Source organism: Canis lupus, chromosome 9 (genome assembly GCF_048164855.1).
Source record: "Canis lupus baileyi chromosome 9, mCanLup2.hap1, whole genome shotgun sequence".
NCBI classification, from domain to species: Eukaryota; Metazoa; Chordata; class Mammalia; order Carnivora; family Canidae; genus Canis; species Canis lupus.
Genome location: NC_132846.1, coordinates 62,467,701 through 62,484,401, shown reverse-complemented (window position 1 = coordinate 62,484,401; position 16,701 = coordinate 62,467,701). Strand labels below are relative to the sequence as shown.

The window sequence follows — 16,701 nt, the reverse complement described above, 5'->3', positions numbered from 1 at the left end:
AGCTGATGGCCAAAGAAGAATTCTTGAGATGCCCTCGGCGCAAAAAAAGGTGTTTTTTTTTTTTTAATATTGTTTATTTATTCATGAGAGACACACACAGAGAGAGAAGCAGAGACACAGGCAGAGGGAGGAGCAAGCTTCACGCAGGGACCCCGACGCGGGACTCGATCCCAGGACTCCAGTGTCACACCCTGGGCTGAAGGCAGTGCTAAGCTGCTGAGCCACCCGGGCTGCCCCAAAAAAGGTGGTTTTATTAAGGCATGGGACAGGACCGGGGAAGAGAAGAGCTACTGCCATGGGACTTTAAAGGAGCAACTGATTTTTATACTTTGGAGTTGGGGGAGATAAAGAAACAGGAAGTTTCCAAAAGTTTGCTAAAGAGGACTCCCGGGGTATAGGGGGACTTGTATTGTCAGGCTAAGGTGGCTTTTTCTTCTAACAAGACGTTAACATTAAGGCAGTTGGGAGCTTCCTGGAGGAACCTTTCACTCTACCTGCATCAAGTAATTGTCCATGGGCTGCAGGTTATGAGAACATTTCATTTTATTTACATGGCCTTCTGGCTTTGTTTCCCACGTCATGGAAGTTCGAAGGACTTGGTACGTTTGCTGAACGTCTGCTGCTTGCAGGGTTATGGGAAGACAAAACAGGGTAACTACCCTGGAGGGCTCGACCCCAGTGACTTGCTGATAAGCAGGTGAATCCTGGACTTGGCTCTTTGGGTCTTTTTATGCTTTGTCCACACTTGTGGTTCCTATCATGTTTAGCACAGTGTCAGAGATAAAAAATTACTCAAGTAACTTATTGCAAAGTCTGGGGGGGGCGGGGGCGGGCAGGAAGATGGAAGGACCCTTGCAAGAGACACTGAGGCAGGACCTAGGTGAGCGGGTTCCCAGCTGAGCGCTAGGAGTTAAGGGGATGAGAAGGGCGGTGCCAAGGCTGGGGGCGGGCCCAGGAGCCTCTCCGCTATAGGCTGTTCCTAGGAAACAGGCCTAAAGCCTCTGGCCAATAGCATCGCGGGATCAACGCCAGTGGCCGGCAGGCCGTCCAATAGGAGGAGACGTTGGAGTTGCCCGGCTAAGTTCAGCTTCCTTAGCTGCGGTGAGCGTGGCCCGGGTCTGCTGCTCCCGGGATCTGGCCGCGGAGGTCTCGGGCTCTCCGGTCCCGAGTCGCGGTGGTCGCGATGTTTTTCTCCGGGCCCGGGGCCCGGCCACGGACCTGGGAAGCCAGCCCCTCCGAGCATAAGAAGTGGGTGGAAGTAGGTGTCGGGAGGCTTATTCCGAGACTCGAACTTGACCCAGGGCTCCCATCCTTTCCCGCCTGGGTCTCGCTCGGCTTGGTTGCACCGACGAGGACCGGAGCCTCCTTGCAAAGGCCCATGGATAATAACTGAGCCGAGGGCTGCAAGGCTCCTCGCTCCCTGTCCGATGTTCTGGCTGCTTCCAAGTTCCTTCTTTCCCCCGCTACCTCATTCATTAGTAATAACCCCCCAACCTTCTTATCTGTCTCACCTTCCTAATTCTAGGACAGGATTTTAGGTAGAATTTATCCCTGTGATTTAAAGGAATTAGTTTGCATTAGTCTGGAGATTAAGTCGTTTGCACATTTCAGAGGGGAGTAAATGATAGCACATTTAAGAGATCTTCAAGAAGGAGTAAAATTAGGATGATGCAACTCCCATTTCCAAGCCCCCCTGCTCAGCTGAGGTTTAGATTTTGGAGGTCTAAATTTAATATAAACGAGGAATAGAACAAACGGGCGTCGGTCTAACTGAAGGTATTTTGATGTTCTTTAGGTATTTAAAGCGTGCGACGAAGATAACAAAGGCTATCTAAGCAGAGAGGACTTTAAAGTTGCCATTGTAATGCTGTTTGGGTACAAGCCCTCCAAGGTAGAACTTTTCTTCATCTATTTGGGAGAGGGGCAGACTATACAGGAGTGAGTGGATTCTAAGTCAAGTGCTGTGGCTCGTTTAGGGTGTTTAAAAATCACTGCCTCTCAGAGCGATTTCAGAGATGTGTCCAGTGCTGGATTTTACTGTTCTTAAGAGCCTAACTCAGGGATGAGGTCGAGTTCTTGGAGCTTATGTCACCACCAGGCTTATAATAAAAACAAGATGCTAGGGAGGTGTCTAGAGGGAAGACTGGGGAGGGGGTATTGGTAAGGGGGGGGGAATTCATTTGAATTATAAAACTAACGTAGTTACTTATGCAAAAAATTCCAACAGTCTGGAAAAAGTATAAAGCTGAATGTAAAATCCCCTCCTTTGCTATCAGAGAGTCCTGCTGCTTAGGGGCTACAGTTAATAGTTTTTTGTGTGTGTGTGTGTGTGTCATTCCAAAATTTCTTTTTTTTAATTAATTAATTTTTTTTAAATTTATGATAGAGAGAGAGAGGCAGAGACACAGGCAGAGGGAGAAACAGGCTCCATGCACCAGGAGCCCGACGTGGGATTCGATCCCTGGTCTCCAGGATCGCGCCCTGGGCCAAAGGCAGGCGCGAAACCGCTGCGCCACCCAGGGATCCCTCATTCCAAAATTTCTGATGTATAACAGACGTGCCTAGCATTCTATTAAGAACATAGGTGGGGGGCACCTCGCTGGCTCAGTTGGTTAAGTGTCTGCCTTTGGCTCAGGTCATGATCCCAGGACCCCACATAGGCCTCTGCTCAGTAGGGAGCCTGCTTCTCTCTTTCCCTCTGCTGCTGCTCCTCCTCTCTCTGCTAAATAAATAGAATCTTTTTAAAAAACCCATAAGTGGGTACACAGTATGTCTGTTTTATTTTGCTTATTTTCACTTAACAGTGAACATAAATGCACCACCATGTTTTAAAAAGTAGTCGCAATAAATAAATAAATAAAAATAAAAAGTAGTCGCATAGTATTCTCTGTAGCCAGTTTCCTGTCTTTGGTCATTTAGATTGCCTTCATTATTTTTCATTCCTACAAACATCGTTGCGATGAGCATCCTTTTATATGTATATCTGTACTTGTGGTTGTATATCTGTGGAATAAATTCCTGGAAGTACAATTACTAGGTACATTTAAATTTTGTTGGGTGTTACTCTTCAGGACAGTTTGTGCTGATTCACTAATGAGCTGAACTTCAAGGAAGGTCCTGCCTTAGAAGGACAGATTTCCTGCTCTCCTTTGTCATTGGGCTGCTCCCTTCATTACGTTGATTCTATTTTTTTTTAAAGGATTTATTTATTTGAGAGAGAATAAGCAGGGGGAGCAGAGGGCGGTGGACAAGCAGACTCCCTAGGACCATGACCATTCCAAAGGCACACAACTGACAGCTACCCAGGTGCCTGTTACATTGATTCCAGAGATGGATTCTTGTTAAGATGCTGAACTGGAATTAATCAAAGACAAGATCTTGTCCAGCTTTAAGAAATTCAGTTGTGGGGATTCCTGGGTGGCTCAGCAGTTTGGCACCTGCCTTTGGCCCAGGGCGCGATCCTGGAGACCCGGGATCGAATCCCACATCGGGCTCCCAGTGCATGGGGCCTGCTTCTTCCTCTGCCTGTGTCTCTGCCTCTCTCTCTCTCTGTGTGTGACTATCATAAATAAATAAAAATTAAAAAAAAAGAATTTCTAAAATTAAAAAAAAAAAAAGGGGATCCCTGGGTGGCGCAGCGGTTTGGCGCCTGCCTTTGGCCCAGGGTGCGATCCTGGAGACCTGGGATCGAATCCCACGTCGGGCTCCCGGTGCATGGAGCCTGCTTCTCCCTATGCCTGTGTCTCTGCCTCTCTCTCTCTATCTGTGTGTGACTATCATAAATAAATTAAAAAAATTAAAAAAAAAAAAAAGAAATTCAGTTGTGGCCTTCAAACAGAGGGCTCTGCCTGGAATGCCCTCCCTCTGTCCTCCTTAAACCAAACAGCTTAGCAATTACTTTGGCCTGTTATCACCACCGAGCTCTGTTTCTCAGATTGCAAGCCCAGCAAAGGTAGGGACCACGTGATGTCTCACTTCTCTGTTCCTCATTATGCTTAAATGCATCACGACTTCACGATAAATAAGTTCTATTGACACAGATTGGTCCCATGAACTGATTATGGAGAGTAGGCTGATTATGGAGCTCAGAGAAGTAGGGCTGACTCCCAGAAATTGCAGCTTCTATTCACCTGCAGTCATTTCAGCTAGAATTCCAAAGCAGGTCAGCTAAATGGTCCCAGCCTTTGAAGCATTATATTTAACCTGTGTTCAGCTGGAAAGATGGCTGGTTTAATTCTGCTTTTATCACCCCTGAAACTACTTAGTTGGCTTTAATTTTAGAATATAAGCGAGGAACTGAATGATAAGTATAGTGATATGGTAACACACATGTGTGCAATCCATGAAATTTAACAAATTTTAACTTTTATTCTCCTACCTGGCTGAGGTTTCAGGTTTCATTTTTTTAATCAAATGTCTATTGATTGCAGATCACTAAACAATAAAGTGATACCAAATCATCTGTACACCTGTTAGTCATTTGTATAATAACTTGTGTTAAATGACAATGTATATGGGATCCCTGGGTGGCTCAGCAGTTTAGCACCTGCCTTTGGCCCAGGCCGTGATCCTGGAGTCCAGGGATCGAGTCCCACGTCGGGCTCCTGGCATGGAGCCTGCTTCTCCCTCCTGTGTCTCTGCCTCTCATTCTCTCTCTTTCTCTCTCTCTCTATCATAAATAAATACATATTTTAAAAAATGATAATGTATACTCTCTGTGAAATGTAACAGATTGTTACCTTATATTAGGTTGAAGTTTGGGTTTTTTAAATATATTTTTAAAGATTTTATTTTTTTTAAGATTTTCTTTATTTGAGAGAGAATGTGCACATGAGCAAGGTAAGGGGCAGAGGGAGAAGCAAACTCCCTGCCAAGCAGGGAGCCTGATGCGGGGTTTGATTCCAGGACTCCTGGATCCATGACCTGAGCTGAAGGCAGACACTTAACAGGCTAAGCCACCCAGGTGCCCCTAAAGATTTTATTTTTTCAGTAATTTCTACATCCAACATGAGGCTTGAACTCACAACCCCAAGATCAAGAGCTGCATACTCCACCAACTGAGCCAGCCAGGTGCCCCTGGGGTTATATTTTTGAATATTGCTTTTGAGCAAATAAAATATTTACTGCATGCACAACATGTAATAAATAATTTATGCATTCATGCAATTGTTTACTTCCTATTTAATAAAATGAACACTTGCTAGTTGCTAGTGATATAAAGATGAACAAAACAGCCTCTATTGTGAAGCAGTCCAGATGTCACTTAGACTAGAAGAGCTAGCTAGATTCCTCATATGAAGTATCTGGAAGCACTTTGTGGTGTAGGGAGATGCTATGCCCTGCTGATTAGATGTGGCTGGCCCTCGAGAGGGGTGTGAAACCAGGGCTGGAGCAATAGTAATGCCACTAAGTGGCATTAAAACTAAGGAGTAGGCTTGGGGAAAGTCAGTGAGTTTAGTTCAGGGCACATGAAGTTTGAGGAGGCTGTGAACATGCCAAGTGAATTCACTCATTAAATACTGTGCTGGTGTTGAGGTTCTGGTGGAAAGATCTGCCATCCCTTGTAAATGCAGGAATCTGGAACCACACAAGGAATTGAGAGGTAAGGGCTAGAGACAGATTGAGGACTCCTTGGGTTACAAGTGGTGGTTCAGAACATGAGACTGAGTGGTATTGGCAGAGAACAGGATGCAGAGTGCTAAAGAGTACTCCACAGGGGGCGGGGAGGGGGCGGGCAGGGGTACCAACATTTCAGGGTAGGCAGGTTCCAGGAAGAAGATGCGATGCAAACCCCCTGGCATGGGCGAGAGAAACCAGGAAATTGCAAGGCCTGGAATCCAAGGTCAAAAACCCATGCCAGGTGTTGTCACGGTTCTAATTCCATAATGTTTATAACGCCCTTGTAACTATAGGAAAGTGCTTATATTTTAATATATAGTGAAAGTTTCCTGAACCTTATCTAGGATGTGTTCTGAAATATCTTTAAAAAGCCATAGAGGGGAAAATGCAGACTAGGCCAAGATGTTAATAATGGTTCTCATTGGATTGCTGTTTTTAAAAGTGTTCGTGATTTTTAAAATATTTTTCATGTTTTCTACATCACATTACTTTTATTATCAGGAAAAAAGTTAAAGCCATCAAGCTCATTGCAATAATCACTTGTATTTGTTTAAAATAGGTTACCTTTTAGGTTATGCTGCATATATGACAGCCAAGTTGATTATATATGTTTAAATTGTTTGGGGGCCATTAGAGTCTGTAGCAGATTAGCATGTTTTATCTCATAGATATAAAAATATTTTTTGCTGTAATTCCACTTCAGTTTTTATTTTATTTTTCTAAGGTTTTTAAAAATTATTTATTTGAAAAAATTTCCCCACTTTTTAAAAATTTAAATTTATTTATTCATGAGAGACACGGGGGGGTGGGGGGTGGGGGCAGAGACATAGGCAGAGGGAGAAGCAGGCTCCATGCAGGGAGCCCAACGTGGGACTCGATCCTGGGTCTCCAGGATCATGCCCTGGATTGAAGGTGGTGCTAAACTGCTGAGCCACCCGAGCTGCCCCTAAGATTATTTAAATCCCAATTAGTTGGGGATACCTGGGTGGCTCAGCAGTTTGGCGCCTGCCTTCAGCCTAGGGTGTAATCCTGAAGTCCCAGGATCAAGTCCTGCATTGGGCTCCCTGCATGGAGCCTGCTTCTCCCTCTGCCTGTGTCTGTCTGTGTCTCTCATGAATAAATAAATAAAAAATTTAAAAATTAAAAATTAAAAAATAAAACGGATTTCCCCTTTAAAAAAAAATAAATCCCAATTACTTAACATGCGATATGTTGCAGGTGTACAATATAGGGATTCAACAGTTCCATACAACACCCAGTGCTCATCACAAGTGCCCTCCCTAATCCCCATCATGTATCTAACCTATCCCCCCACCCCAGATATCAATGGAAGAATAAAATGATTATTACAGCTGTCCTGTGATGTTACTTGTCTGCCGAACTCAAGAGTTGGTTTCTCATAAAATGCAATCCTTCCCCACACCCCAAGAATTAAGAATTCGTACTGTGAAAACATTTGATGAAATTGTATGTGCTTTTCTTTTTTCTTTTCTAGATAGAAGCTGATTCCATGATGTCTTCAGTAAATCCAAACACTTCCGGTAATATGAAAGTTAATATTAATTTTTAGATATTCAAAAAGCTAAAATTAATAAAAATAGAGATTATAAAGCACATCTTTGTTCTGTTTCAAAGAAAAGTTTTTGGTCCTTTAATGTATTCATAAGTATGTATGTTTATTGTAAGGAAGTTTTAAACCATTGAAAGGTATAAAGAAAAAACATTGCTTGTGATGTCAACATCTAACTGATGATGGAGATTTTCTGATTTAGATGAACGGAAGTGGCATCCCCTGCAATGGAAAGACTGAGGGAAAAGGTATGGGGTTGGGGGAGACCCAGAGTTCACTTTTGAGTATGTTAAGTTTGAAAAGTTTCCATCAGTGATGTTAGGGCACTCGGGCTGCATGAATAGAGAATTCAGAGGAAAGCTGTGGGCCAGAGAAATAAATTTGGGATTCATTGGCATATAGATGGTTTTTGAAGCCAAGGAGATGGATGAGACCACCTAGCAAGACAGAGTGAAATGAAAACCTTAGGAAATGGGATCTTGAGAAGTCAGGGAGTTAGGAAATGGCAGAAGATTTAGAGGGGGTGGACGGGCAGGAGGAAAATCAAGGGTGTCTGATCAAAAGTGAGAAGTAGATTATTCCAAGGAAGAGGATGTGGTCAACAGTGTTGAAAGGTCAGGTAGGTACTAACAGAAGAGTATCCATTGGAGTTGGTGACCAAGCTGTGTTTGCTGAGTTTGGAGAGAGCACTTTGTGTGTTGATGAAGCAGAGGCCAGGCCTGAGTGGGAGAAAAGTCTTTCAGTAGGTCCAGAGCGGCTGGGGTCTAGAGCAGTTTTGTTTGTTTTGCTTTTGTTTTTGTACATTAAGATGTGTCTGAATTTAGGCTGCTGTTGTTTTTGGAGGTAGAACGTGCTAGATTGGCTTTTTAAAAATTACCTTTTTTGGGGGAAATAAAGCTTACAGAAAGTTGCAAAATAGGACAGCCCGGGTGGTTCAGCGGTTTAGGGCCTCCCTTCTGCCCAGGGCCTGATCCTGGAGACCCAGGATCGAGTCCCACATCAGGCTCCCTGCAGGGAGCCTCCTTCTCCCTCTGCCTGGGTCTCTGCTCCCCACCCCCCCATGTCTCTCATGAATAAATAAATAAAATCTTTAAAAAAAAGTTGCAAAATAAAAATAGTACTGAGAACGGTAAAGAGTACTGTATACTCTTTACCCAAGTGCACTTATTGTTAACATCTTACCCCTTGGGCCCCTCCTATCACCACCTCTTCCTCTCGCTGCTCTGAACCTAAAACATAGCACACTTACCAACTTCATAAACTTAAATTGATAGTATATCTTTTTTCTAATTTACTGTTTATTTTCCAGTGTTGTCACTTGATCCGATAGTGTCCTTAGTAACATCGTTCCTCATTTAATACAGGAATTAGTCTTTGATGCCATGTCTCCTTAGCATCCTTTAATCTGGAACATTTTTGTCGACTTTTTTTGCCTTTTTATAACATTGTTATTTTTGAGGAAATAGCCCAGCCCTTATTATTATTATTATTATTATTTTTTTTTTTTTTTATTTTTTATTTTTTGAGAATAGTCCTTATTTGGTGTTTGCCTGGTGTTTCTCTGTAATTAGGTCAAAGTTAAGCATCTTGGGCCAGAATGCCATTTAGGTGATCTGTCCCTCTCTGATGCCACTTCTGGAGGCACACAATGTCCATCTGTCTCTCATCGATGATAGTAATTTTTATCATTGGTCAAGATGTTGTTCAAGTTCTCCATTGTATTCTGTTTATCTCTTCTTCCTCTGCAACAAACAAGCAGTCTGTGGAGACACATTGAAGATGTTGCACATACTTTGCTTCTCATCAAAATTTCCCCCTAGATTTGGTGACTATGATTCTTGTCTGACCCAGCTTTTGCCATTATAGTTGTAAAGTAATGATTTTTTTTTTTTTATGATTTTTCTAATCCCAGTGCTGCTTCCTTATTTTTCCCCCTAAAAGATTTATTTATTTACTTGAGTGAGAAAGAAAGAGAGCACACGAGTGGGAGGGGCAGAGGAAGAGGGAGAGAGAATCTCAAGCTGACTCCCCACTGAGCATGAAGCCTGACATGGGGCTCAGTCCCAAGATCCTGAAATCATGACCTGAGCCAAAAACCAAGAGTTGGATGCTGGCTGTGCCATACAGGCACCCTGCCTGGTGCTTCTTCCAGGGAGCCCTTGGCTATAGGCAAGAGACCTCCCCTTCTTGATCAGTCGATCTATTTATTATCAGCATGGACCCATGAGCTGTATGCTTTTAGTAATTTACATTCTCTTAGTTATAGTTATTTTAGTTTTCACTTTGTCACAGACTTGGCCACTGAGTGCTTCCTCAAGCTGGCTCCTGGGTTTCTGACCAGTGTGGCTTTTTCTTTCTTCTTAAAAATCTTTTATTTTTAAAGTCTTATTTATTTGAGTAATCTCTATACCCCCTGTGGGGCTTGAACTCATGACCTGGAGATTAAGAGTCACATGCTTTTCTGACTGAGCCAGCCAGGCGGCCCTAAAAATCTTTATTTATAAATGTTAGATTTGCAAAGGAGTTTACTGGATTGCTTTTTTGTATTCAAGGTCTGGAATTGCATATGAACAATGACTCTTAGAATACGATTATTGGCAAGAGAATGAGTTTTTGACAAACTTCCTAACTTGATGCACTTTCTCCAGGTTATTAATTTCTTATAAAATCTTTGTGCTTTCAGACTATTCAAATATTATTTATGTCATGTTCAGTTAGTTGTAACTTCTTGATGATGCCTTCCTTGCATTTTTTTCTGTGGGTTTGTATGTGATTTTCTAATCTAAAAGATTCCTGCCTTCTGGCAGAAGGGTTTCCCACATTTTTTGAGTTGATAGGGTTTCTCTCCATAACAGTCCCCTGACAGTGAGTGATTCCGTCTGGGTGAAGGTATTCCCCACACATTATACACCCAGCACTGCTTCATTTTTTGACTTTTCTGATATAGCAAGTGTGACCGCTGCTAGAGGCACTCTCAGATCATTCATTATTTTCATAGATCTCCCTAATGTGTGTTCTCTGATTCTGAATTAAGGATTTACCTTTACACAGAGGGTTTTCTTTCAGCCAGTTCTTTGATGTCCAAAGAGGTGTTCTTCTGGAAGAAAGGTTACCCATGTTCTTTATAGGTATAGTGAATTCTCTGATATAGACCCAAGATTGACTCTGAGAGAACTTCTTCTACATTCAGTATCATAAGACACCCCTGCCCCCGCACTGTGTATTATCTCATGCTTAATAAGACTTTATGAAAAGATTTCCCTGCCTGTGTTATATTCGTGTGATTTCTCTCCTGTATGGGTAATTTGAAGGGTAAATTCTGGCCGAAGGTTTTCTACCTTTATTACCTTCTAAAGGTTTCTCTTATGTGTGCATGCTCTGATATAGAGAACTGATGTCTGGCAAAAGGCTGCTCCATGTATGCCATTGTTAGTCTCATCCCATTAATGAATGAATGAATGAATGAATGAATGAAAGAATGACAGATATATGTATATATATTTCTGATGTTTGAGAGACTCGCTTTGACTTTTAGCTGAAGATATGTTTGTGAAAATTACATAATTTCCTTTGTGAATTATCTAATTCTTGAGCTTCGACTTCACATAGAAATATTTCTCATGGGATGCCTGGGTGGCTCAGTCAGTTAAGCGTCTGCCTTCAGCTCAGGTCATGATCCCGGGGTCCTGGGTTTGATCCCCACATCATGCTCCCTGCAGAGCAGAGAGTTGGCTTCTCCTTCTGCTTGTGCACTCTCTGTCTCTCACATGCTCTCTCTCTCTCAAATACAAAAAATCTTTGAAAAAAAATTAAAAATATTTCTTACATTTGTGGGAGTCACAGAGCTTCCTTTTGATACTAGTATCATGTCCATTAGAGCTTTTTGTTTTAGATAAGAGTTTCTGGACATTCACTGCATTTAGATAGTCTTGCCCATGCCAGAGTCCTTTCATATATAATGAAGACTGCCTTATTAGGGAACATTTTCTCAAACTCCTTATGGCCTAAGAATTGGCTTCACAACTGGAATTTTTTTTATAGTAAAAATAGTCTTCCCTATGAGGCCTTTCTCACTTTGAGGATACACTCCTGGACCTGCTCCTGTATGCATTTTCCTGCGTTTAATATCAAGGGTATTATGTCTACTCTCACATCCGTTTCTCAGTCAAATCGTGAAGATGCTTCTTTTCACAGCATCTTTTCCTAATAATTAATTTTAAGGTATATTTTAAAAGGTTACAAAGTAACTTAGTCCTCTGAGAAATTCAGGGGAAGATAAGGGGAGGAAAGAGACCACAGTGTAGGTACTTAGAGCCTTGCTCCAAAATTAGTGTGAAAGAACTCTCAGTCTACAGGTTTCCAGTCTTTTCCCTCCCTCTATTTTTTTCTCTTTTCTTTCTTCTTTTTTCTTTCCTCCTTCCTCTTCTGGTCTCCATATCATTGCCAAGTTAGCCTTCCCAGATTATCACTTCCTTTAAGGTTAGACTTTAAAGTCACAGTACTACCTTTCCAACTAGCTTTAATTTGTTTTCCTTTGAAAAGAAGACTCAAGACCACAAATACCCAGAAGAAAAAGTCAAAAAGTCATCCTAGCAGGAAATCACTACCAAACTCTTGATTGCTGCTACCGTAATTTTTTTCTATTAGAACTTTTCACTCCTGAACTAATTTCAGACCATCAGCTCCTTCTTTTCACCCTTTCCATCATGAGTCACCTTTTACAAGTTAATTTTCTTGCAGGAAGAGGTTTTATACAAGGTTTAAATGTTTTGTCAAATATCTTATTTCTCTCCTTAATGTTTTGATCTTGAAGAACTGAAATGTTGGCCATGGCTTTCTGGAAACTATTTATCCAGGCAATACTATTTTTCCAAAGTTCTCCTTGATAGCCTTGACTTGGGAGTTCTCTAGCTAGATGTGGCTCTTCATACGTCCAGACAAGTCATACCAGCTCTCTAGCATGCCACCCTAAAAGATTCTCTGTGTAGGCCATTTGCTGCCCAGCTTCCTGGTGAGGTCCAGACTCACATCCTGGATTGATCCTGACTTGGCAGAGTCTTGACCAAGCACACACTTCACATAGTACCTAAATCTGGGTGCCCAGGTCCTACTTCCCAGGAGCTTCTGGTTTCTCTCAAAGGCAGGTTGTTTCTGTAGATTTTCCTTATAAAAATTAAGAAGAGTGAAAGTTAAGTCAAAGCCATTGGAAGCAAGAGTAGAAGGTCTCCAGGAAACGCATATTGGGAGAGTATGAGGGCAGCCAGAAGAAGTAGCAAGAAGGCATTTTAAATTATATATGTGTATATATCTTATATTTAAATATTATATATATATATATATATATATATTTATTGAAGTTCGATTTGCCAACATATAGTATAACACCCAGTGCTCATCCTGTCAAGTGCCTTCCTCAGTGCCGGTCACCCAGTCACCCCATCCCTCCACCCATCTCCCTTTCCACTTCCCCTTGTTAGTTTCCCAGAGTTAGGAGTCTCTCATGTTTTGTCACCATCTCTAATTTTTCCCCGCTCATTTTCCTTCTCCCCTATAATCCCTTTCACTGTTTCTTATATTCCCCATATGTGTGAAACCATGTAATGATTGTCAAGAAGGCATTCTTAATGCCTGTAATCTAACAAGCAAGTATCAGCAAACACTGTTTGGGTACCAGGAGCAAGGAATTATATTAATGGAAGATAAAAAAAAAATCAAGCCTCTTGTTTAAGAAGCAGCAGATCACTGTTGGGGTGGTTCTAACATATACTATTGCTACTCTGTTGAGAGGGTTGTATTTCCTTATAGCCGTTGTTCTCTGTGATGCAGTTCATACCTTCTCTAAGTATAGAGAACAAAAGGAGGTTGCAACTAGAAGAGACCTAGAAAACTTATTTGTTCCCTTCTTTAAAATGAGGAAATTAGGCTCTAGAAAGGAATAATAAAATATCTCAACCCTGGCATTTGATGGTTCTTTATTTGTTTACAAAAGAAATCTACATGTGTTAAAATATTATAATAATTTCAGCTGTGACTTTCTGAAAGCTTTCCATGTGCAGACTCCATGATGAGCACTATGCATAAATTGTTAAATTTAATATGACTCTGTGCTATCACAATTATCTTCATTTTATAAGTTAAAAACATTCTGAAACTCAGGTCAAGTTAGACTGGCATAGCTAGCTAAATAGTAGACCACAGTGGTCTGCTCTCCAAACTTATCTTCTCAACCATTTGATAAACCTTCCCTTGATTTTAAAAAAATTTTTAAAGATTTTATTTATTTGACAGCACAAGCTGGGGGAGGGGCAGAGGGAGAAGCAGGCTCCCCGCTGAATAGGGAGACCTATGTGGGGTTGATTCCAGGACCCTGGGATCATGACTTGAGCTGAAGGCAGATGCTTAACCGACTGAGCCAACCAGGCGCCCCTTCTTCCCTTGATTTTAATAGTGCCAAGGGTCATTGTGACAGAGCTGAGTCCAGTGTTCACTCCCCCAGGAACTTCATCAATGAGTTGAAATCAGGAGTGGATCAGGACACGGAAGGTTCTCCACCGTTGCTAGAGGTTGATGTCAGATCTGGTTCTGAGCTACCTAAACTCCAAAACAAATAGGGATTGACAATCCAGTGATCAGTGTCCATGCAATAGAAACGTCTTCTCTAGAGAGACAGTTTTCCCTGATACAGGATATTTCTTTCACGATGTCACATGGAGGAGAGACTGATGAGTGTACATTGATGTTCACAAACTATTCAGTAAAATGCCCTGGTGAATTTTGTAAGGCTCTTCCTTAAAGTTTCTTCATTGCAGGCAGTGGTTTAATGCCAAACATGTCTCAGCAGTTCCATGAATGGCAACATGTGATAGCCAATGATTTGACTTCATCGTGTGATAAATTGTTGAGCATTTTATTTATTTATTTTGTTGTTGTTGAGCATTTTATACAAATAACAACAACAAATAAGATTTATGGGACTTTTGCTTAGTATGTCAAGTACCATGAATAAGAAATATGGCATGAGTATTACCCCACTGAATCCTCCATGGCTGTCGGGGTGTTTTCATCCTGGATCCAAATAAAATATGCGTAGGGGAAAAAAACAAAGTACTTCTAAATTTTCTTTTCACTAGGTAATTAGATTAAGCTTTTTTTTTTTCCTTCCTGTTTTTATATTACCCTTTGAAAACAAGGAACATATTCCACTTGCATACTTAGAGCAGAAAAAGCTTTCCAGGAATTTACTTTTAACCTTCAACTTAAACAATAGAAAAATCAAAGAGATTGACTCATCATAATGGTGATTATGAACTGTTTGACTTCAATATGAGTTCAATTGGAAAATAATTTGTGGTAGAGCTTAATGGCCAATTGGCTTGTATACTTTTCTTTATTACTGTCTCATCTGAGTTGTCTTGAGCCCAATAGTTGATATAGATTGTTTTCCTAATTTTAAATCTAAATGTCCATTTTCTAGTGTTTTAAGTTCTACTGTAAACACTCTTTTTTTGTTGTTGCATATGTTTTCTTGCTTGGAGCTCCTACAGAAGGAACTAGGGTCAATACAGCAGGTTTAGTAAGGTTTCACTTGTTTGACTTTAGCTCTTTTCTGTGATCAGGAAATGTACACACATAATGCTTACCTTATCTAGAAATCATCATCATAGGACCATTCTGCAGTATTGTTCACCTATAGATGTTCACCTGTAAATTAATTTATTTCATTATGCATTTAGAGGATGCTGAGTAAGAGTCATTGTAGGGTAGGAATGAATTAGGAGACTCAGATACTGACCCAAGATAAGGAGGATAAAAGGGTATTGTCACTTCATTCATGGCCAGTGTTAAATAATTACTGTGGACAAGCAAACTTCTAAGAGATAAGAGGAGGAAGACAGGAGGTGCAGGCTGGCTCTGGGGGCAGGATGGCTGGGATTTGCAAAGGTGGAAACTCAAAGCAGAAGACTTAGTGAAATGAATGAATGCAGATGCCATCTGTGCACTTGGCCCTTGCTCCTGGTGTTCACTGTGCTTTGCCCTTGCCAGTGTGGATGCAGAATTCAGCATGGATTACCTACCCGGCATGCTCCATGTTCACATAAACGTCAAATGTCCTGTCAAATGCTGAGGTATTTGCTACCAGTACAGAGAAGGGCTTTATCTCTCACTCTATCTCCCACCCTCAGAGGCTGAGACTTCTCCCAGATTTCTGCTTCCAAGACCCCCTCTTCCCTGCCAGGCACCCCAGAATTGCATATCCAAAACTATCCGGTGTCATACTGTTAGTAATGAGTCCTAACATAAATGAGACCACCCCCTTAGAATACTTTTACCTCTTGCACCAGCATGGAGCATAGTGCTTACCTATAAAGGAGTTGTGTTCGGCAGAGTAAGCTACCCTGATGGAAGGGGCGTGTCAAGAAGAGGGGGAATTGAAGACCGCTATGCCTAGGAGGAATAGTGAAGCTTTAAATTCCAGAAGAAGATATCAGGACTTTGCACTATGAAAGGGAGGAGGAACCTTGGAAGGTTTTTGAGCAGGAGATGTACATAATAAAAAAGTAATGATTCCTGTCCATGTTTGATAGAAGTATGGTTTTATTGGTTCAGATTTCTCTATTCTCTTATAACCTGTTTTTACTCTTCCTTTTCATTTTCCTCCCAATGATATAGTAAAACTTGATTTCTTCCATTAAGGTAGATTCTTTGCTCTTTATTCCCCTATTCTCATTCAGGAAGCCCGAAGAAAATGTTAGTCCTCTGAATTTACTTAACCATCCTACTGTGGCAGCTCACCATTGTTTTTGTTTGTTTCAAGTTTTTATGTAAATTCTAGTTAGTTAACATACAGTGCAATGTTAGTTTCAAGAGTGGTGTTTAGTGATTCATCACTGACACAGAACAAGTGCCCTCCTTAATCCCCATCACCCATCTAGCCCATCCTCCCAGCCTACCTCTCTCCATCAGCCCTCAGTTTGTTCTCTCTATATAATTAAGGGTCTGTTGGATGATTTGTCTCTCTTTCCCCCCCCTGAGAAACAAAACAGATAGGAGCTCCTGGGTGGCTCAGTAGGTTAAATATCCCACCCTTGATTTTGGCTCAGGTCATGATCTCAGGATTGAGGGATTGAGCCCTACTCAATCAAGTGGGGCTCCTTGCTCAACAGGGATCCTGCTTAAGATCCTCGCCCTCTCCATCAGCCATCCCCCCAACCACCTCCAGGCACTTGTGCTCTCTCTCTAAAAAAAAAAAGAAAGAAAACAAATGAACATAGGGGACATCTCACCACATTTCGCCTTCTGTTCTTAGAGTCTTTTTATGGGGACATATTTTGTCCCTTTTTTCCCCTCATGGCCTCTAGAAGTCATAATCTGAATTTTATTCCTCCAACTAGAGAAGGCTTGCATTATCTTTTAAAAAGCCACTTAATCCTTTTAAAACCTCCTTTTTAGGCATTTTCAAGCTCTGGAAAAATTAATATATAGCACAATGAATGTGAACCCTCCCTTTTCTC

At 41.5% G+C, this 16,701-nt stretch overlaps 1 protein-coding gene across 19 annotated transcripts in view; it reads left to right on the top strand.

The window, feature by feature from the left end:
• Positions 1 to 1,079: 1,079 nt before the first annotated feature.
• EFCAB11 (EF-hand calcium binding domain 11) overlaps positions 1,080 to 16,701 on the top strand; it is a 144,836-nt gene continuing 129,214 nt past the window's right edge. For 17 of the 19 annotated variants that reach the window (XR_012037081.1, XR_012037078.1, XR_012037082.1 and 14 more), the window contains exons 1-3: positions 1,108 to 1,258; positions 1,796 to 1,891; positions 7,115 to 7,160. Coding sequence is in view for 8 of the 19 variants with exons in the window: in XM_072839650.1 (XP_072695751.1) it covers positions 1,184 to 1,258; positions 1,796 to 1,891; positions 7,115 to 7,160 (217 nt within the window). In the remaining 11 variants the exon portion in view is untranslated. Of the gene's footprint in view, positions 1,259 to 1,795; positions 1,892 to 7,114; positions 7,161 to 16,701 lie in introns of all 19 variants that reach the window. The other 2 variants (XM_072839651.1, XR_012037074.1) reach the window with 2 other exon arrangements.